Source organism: Mandrillus leucophaeus, unplaced genomic scaffold (assembly GCF_000951045.1).
Source record: "Mandrillus leucophaeus isolate KB7577 unplaced genomic scaffold, Mleu.le_1.0 Scaffold191, whole genome shotgun sequence".
Classification (NCBI taxonomy): Eukaryota; Metazoa; Chordata; class Mammalia; order Primates; family Cercopithecidae; genus Mandrillus; species Mandrillus leucophaeus.
In genome coordinates, this window is record NW_012101932.1 from 2,891,763 (window position 1) to 2,897,762 (window position 6,000).

Here is a 6,000-nt window from a genome sequence, read left to right on the forward strand (position 1 = left end):
CTTAATTCTGAAAGTGCCCATCTTCTAGTAGACCTCCTTACTGAGTGGTATTTAGATTACCTCAGCAATTTAGCTTAGATAAATGGATTTTTTCCACTCTGAAATGGCTAAATAGTTCTCCTTAGCCTTATACATTTGATTGCTATAAAGAAAAATATATAGGGAAAAGAAAGTTTATTATTTAGTTGCAACCAAGATTAAAACTAAAATTTATGTAATTCTCTGTTAGTCTTTGTGACAGAACATTTTTAGGTGTTCCTGTTCATAAATTTAACAATAAACAATGAAGGTAAACAATTATAGAGAGTAAATAGAAAGAAAATGATCTTTCTAAAAAGCACATCAACAAATAATAAATGACTACAAAATCATTACCTCTGCTCTCTGTGTTCTGGGAAAAGCAGTTGATTTTTCTATGGCATAAACATCCACCAGGTAAAGACATGCTCCTTGCTCCCGGTCCAGAATGGCTGCAGTCTGAATTATACCAGTATGTCGTCCGATAGTAAAGAGGCGTCCAACAGTTTTTTCTTCACAACGAACTGAAACAATGTAATACTCCACTGGGGCCTCAGATCCTCTGGGGCTAGCTGCTTCTATTGATATCACATTTGTGCCAATGGGTTCTCCTTCCTTCAAAATAGTTATATATTTGGGTTGAGTAAAAACAGGTCCATCAACGCCCTGAAGAATGATGGTCAATTCAGTGGTTGACTTCCTCCTTTCAGGCCCAAGGTCTGTTGCTGAAACTATGAGATTGTAGATCAACTGTGAAGGAACCAGCGCTGAAGCCACTCTCAAGTCTCCACTATAACGATCAACAATGAAGGTGTCTGTGTCCCCATTGATGATCTCATACTCTACTTCTCCATTAGCACCTTCATCTGGGTCAGCAGCCATAATTGTTGTCAGAACAGAACCAATCACAGCTGATGGGTCTGCAGCAAGGGCGTTTTGTGATATAAACATTGGGACATTGTCATTGAGGTCTGTAACCAAAATGGTCACGTTCTTCAAAGCATACCGTCTAGTTTCTATTGGCACAGCTTGATCATTGGCTTTTACAGTTAACTCAAAGAGATTAGCAAATTCCCGATCTATTTCAGCATTAGTATATATAGTCCCTTTGACTTCATCTATGGTAAAATGGTTGCCTCTTGGCATCTGTTGAATGATTGTGTAGGATAGTTGCCCATTAATGTCTGCATCAGGGTCATGTGCAGTCACTGAAATGACAGATGTACCAATGGGAATGTTCTCAACAATAGATTTGAAAATATCTCCAGGAGGAAAGCTAGGAGGGTTGTCATTAAAGTCCCTCACGTGAATAACCACTGACATTGTAGATGAACGAGGAGGTCTTCCTTGGTCTTTTGCTGTTATATTTAATTTATACAAAGATTGTGTTTCAAAGTCCAATTTTTTGGCAAGAAAAATACTCCCAGTGTTTGGGCTAATGCTAAAAGTTCCGTGGTTGTTAGTCCCAGTAATACTGTAATATAAATCAGCATTGTCACCTGAATCGGAATCAGTTGCAGTAACAGAGGACACGAGTTCACCAATTCTCATGTTTTCCAAAACATCAACAAAGAGTGTTGATTTAGGGAAAGAAGGGGTATTGTCATTTTCATCTAAAATATCAATATTTAAAGTACACGTTGAATTGAGGGGGATTGTCCCTGAATCCACTGCTTGAATTACAAGGGAATAGGCAGGTGTTGCTTCATAGTCTAATTTGCCAATTAGTGCTACCTGACCAGAGGTAATGTCTATAGCAAACTGTCTTTCTTCATTTCCTTTTATTATAGAATAGTGAATAAGTCCATTATTACCTTCATCAACATCTGAGGCAGATACTCTTAAAACTTGTGTCAGATTGGCTGCTGACTCTGATATTGTAGCTTGGTAAAAGTCTTTTAAAAATTTGGGAGCATTATCATTTATATCCTTCATGTAAACATGTACAGTGGCCTGATCCTTGAGAGGCTGAGGGAGCCCCTGATCTGTTGCTATGACTGTAAAGCTAAACACTGCAGTCCCTCTCCGCCTCATAAGAGACTCCCTGTCAAACTGGTAAGTATTTGTAATTTCCCCACTGATAGTATGCAACTCAAAATCTGGCTGCACCATTTCAAAAGAATACCTTACTTCTCCATTTGGCCCAAAGTCTTTATCTACAGCACTTACTTTGCCCACAAACGACCCAGCCCTTTGCTCTTCTTCGAAGTAAAATGTGTAATTGGTACTGTTAAAAAGAGGTCTGTTATCATTTACATCTTCCAAAATTACAGTAACATTCACAGTAGCACTAAGGGGTTCCACTGCTCTGTCAGAAGCAACAACCATTAAAACATATCTGTCTTGAAGTTCACGGTCAAGTTCACTTTTTATATACAATTGACCATCTGGGAATATGCCAAAAGCATCCCCTGTATTTCCTTCAGCAATGGTGTATGCAATTTCACCATTTGCTCCTGAATCCTTATCAGAAGCTTGTACTTTAAAAAATCGAGAATTCACAGGTTCTGACTCAGAAAGGGTGACCTCATAAGAAAGTTGGTCAAACACTGGTGAATTGTCATTTACATCATGGACATAAACTGTTAGGATGACACTAGAGGAGAGCTGTGGAACACCCATATCAGATGCCAATATCTCTATTTGGTAGGAGCCAGCCTGAACATCCAGAGGCCCAAGCAGACTAATAGTGCCATTCTTTTCATTGATAGCAAATAGGTTCTTGGGGTTTTGCTTCAGACTATAGAGTACCATGCCATTGACACCTTCATCAGGGTCCACAGCTTTGGCCTGGAAAATGCTGTGACCTGCCTGCCAATTCTCCACCACATTTACACTCTCTATTGCCTGAAGGAAATGGGGAGAGTTGTCATTCAAATCCTTAACTGTTATGTTAACCATAGTGTCACCAGTCACTGTGCCCCCACTGGCCACTACCTTCAGCTGATAAAACGATTGCTCTTCTCTATCAATCACATTTGCTGTGGTAAGCTGCCCAGTGACCTGGTTGATAGCAAACATACCTTTCTGATCCCCAGTAGTAATGAGATAACTGATGTTGGAATTGAGATCCATGGTGGATGCAGACACACTACCCACATGATATCCCAGCGCCACGTTCTCAAAAACCACAAAGCTGTAGGCAACCTGACTGAATACAGGTGGGTTGTCTTGAGTGTCCAATACAGTGATGGTTACTATTGCCTGGTTGGGAGATTGTAAATTGCCACCATCAGTAGCTACTATTTGCAACTGATAAGCTGTTTTTTCTTCTCTGTCTAGGGCCATTCTTGTAGAAATAACCCCACTCTGAGCATTGACCTGAAACCGAGACCTGTCCCCAGCAGATATACTATATTTGACAGTACCATTGGTACCCAAGTCTGGGTCAGTGGCAGACACAGTGGTGATGTAGCTACCTCCAGGCTCATTCTCCTTAATATGAGCAAAATATTGGACCGGGTAGAACACAGGGCTGTTATCATTTATATCCAGAAGACTCACATTTATGCGAGTCATTGATGACTGAGGAGGGGAGCCCAGATCTGTGGCCAGAACCAACAGGGAGTAGAAGGCTTGCTCTTCTCTGTCCAAGGAGGAAATAGTACTCAACCTCCCAGCCACAGGATCCAGACGGAAGGACCTCCGGTCAGTCTCTGCCTCTTGTAAGGAAAAGCGCACTGTTCCGTTGTCACCCAGGTCCCCGTCAGTTGCCCTGAGCATCAGCAGTTCTGTCCCTGTTGGGGCATTCTCAACTACAGACACATCATACCCTTCTGGCTGGCTAAATACTGGCTTTTCATCATTCACGTCTAGGAGAGTTACTACGAGCTGGGCATAGGACACCTTGGGGTGAACTCCCTGGTCCCGGGCACTAATATTCAGTACAATCTGGGAAGCAAGTTCACGGTCCAGGCCCCCAGCGGCTCCAGTGGTCACGAGGCCACTATGTTCACTGATATGGAACCATCCCAGTCCATTGCCAGAGACAATGCTGTAACGCAGATTAGCATTGAGACCAGAGTCGCCATCAGTGGCAGATATCCCACTCACATAGCTTCCCGGAGGCGCCTCCTCGCTCAGGTTCACTCTGTACACTTGCTGTGAAAAGACAGGAGGATGGTCATTGATGTCATTAACAAAAATCACCAGGCTTGCCACAGAAGAGCGCGCCTGGACTGCTGCGCCAGGGGGCGCCCCATAGTTATCAGAGACGGAAACTGTGAGGTTGTAGGAAGGGATGCGCTCCCGGTCCAAGGCGCTAGCCACCTTGATTAGGCTCAGGTTCGGCACTTTGCTGCTTTGCACTTCAAAGTGGCGCTGCTCATTGCCCCCGAGAATCTGCACGGAGATGTTCCCGTTGGCCGCGGAAGAATCTGCGTCGGTCACGGTGAGCAGAGCCACCACGGTGCCCACTTGAGCGTTCTCATCTACCGAGGCGTAGCGCGAGGTTGCAGGGAAGTAGCGGAACTTCACTACCGGGTCATTGTCATTCACGTCCAGCAGCTGAATCAGCGCCTCGGCGCGCCCCGTGAGGGAAGGCACGCCTCTGTCCATCGCTTGCACCGTAAGCGAGTACTGGCGCCGGGCTTCGAAGTCCAGGGGCTCCCGTACCGTGATAAGCCCCGTCTCAGGGTCCATTTGGAAGGGGGTCCCCTCGTCCTGCAGGCGATAGCGGATGTCCGCGTTGGTGCCCTCGTCCGCGTCCGCCGCCGCCACCTGGAGGACGCTGGAGCCCACAACCGCGTCCTCAGGCACCCCCGCCTGGTAGTGAGAACTGCCAAAAACCGGGGGGTTGTCATTAATGTCTTGCACAGTCACGTTTACCTGAAGGTAGCCCCGCCGCTTAGGCTCACCCTTGTCCTCCACCTCAACCAGGAGCTGGTACTGCGGCGTGACCTCGCGGTCCAGCCCGCCCTTGGACACCAGATGCAGGAACGCTCCCTCGCCGCTCGGGTTCAGGGTGATGTCCAGACGGAAGCGGCCCGCCTCGTTGCCGCGGATGATGCGGTAGGAGCGGTGGTCCACACCGTTTGAGCCGATGTCCGAGTCGGTGGCGGTGTCTAAGATGACTTGGCGCCCGCTGCTACTGTCTTCCTTGAAAGTGACCACGATAGAGGGGTCCGGGAAAACGGGGGCGTTGTCATTAAGGTCCCGCACCAGCACTCGCACTTCGGTGGGGTAGGTGGGCGCGCTGGAAAGGACTACCAGGTTGATCACGTCGCTGGGCAGGCTCTCGCGGTCGATGGTGGACGTGGTGTACAGGGCTCCGGTGCTACTGTTTATGGCAAACAGGGCGTGGCTTTCGCTGAGCCTGTAGGTGAAGCCGGGGCGCGTCTGGATGGTGCCTACCAGAGTGCCTGGAGGTTGCTCTTCCAGCACTTGGAACACCTGGCGCTGCTCGGCCCCGTGGACCCAGGCCTGCCCCGGAAGCAATGACAGTAGCCAAAACACTCGAAGGAGCTGAGATACTGATAGAGTGTGCAACGGGAGCCACGGGCGGCCAGTAGCCCTGTCTGGTGCTAAGTCCATGGTCCTGGCTCCCTAAAACGATGTGATAAAGAGAAGGAAGGGTGAAGCAAACGCAATGATATTTACAGGGATTAAGGAGCGCCAGCAAAGATTCAGCCGACGGCTTGGTCTGAGACCTCTCTCTGCTATTTCAAAGAACCTCCAATCCAGCAAAAGCAAGTAGCATCAGCAAAAGACTCTAGGTAGCCAGTTGGACGCGGAGTGCAAGAGAGATGCTGTGGCGAAAAGCGGCCGGGCATTCCGCGGGACACTCCCAGTGAGCTGAGTTCCCAGAAAAGTTTCTCAAGCCTCTTATATATTCCCCCTTTACTTTGTTTTTGAATCCAGATAGTTTGAGCGTTTTCACCCAGGTGGATGAGAGTTGGGAGAAGTTGCCTGTATCTAAGGTATATGAGGAATCATTGCAAAGAACGGTCTTCAGAAACTTTAGAACTTACCCGCAGCGAAGAA

The 6,000-nt window shown here is 47.1% G+C and overlaps 1 protein-coding gene across 3 annotated transcripts in view; it reads right to left on the reverse strand.

Moving 5' to 3' along the window:
- FAT4 (FAT atypical cadherin 4) overlaps positions 1-5,550 on the reverse strand; it is a 204,101-nt gene extending 198,551 nt beyond the window's left edge. For all 3 annotated transcript variants that reach the window (XM_011978240.1, XM_011978239.1, XM_011978238.1), the window contains exon 1: positions 376-5,550. In XM_011978240.1, the coding sequence (XP_011833630.1) occupies positions 376-5,550 (5,175 nt within the window). The remainder of the gene's footprint in view (positions 1-375) is intronic.
- Between the last annotated feature and the right edge of the window lie 450 nt (positions 5,551-6,000).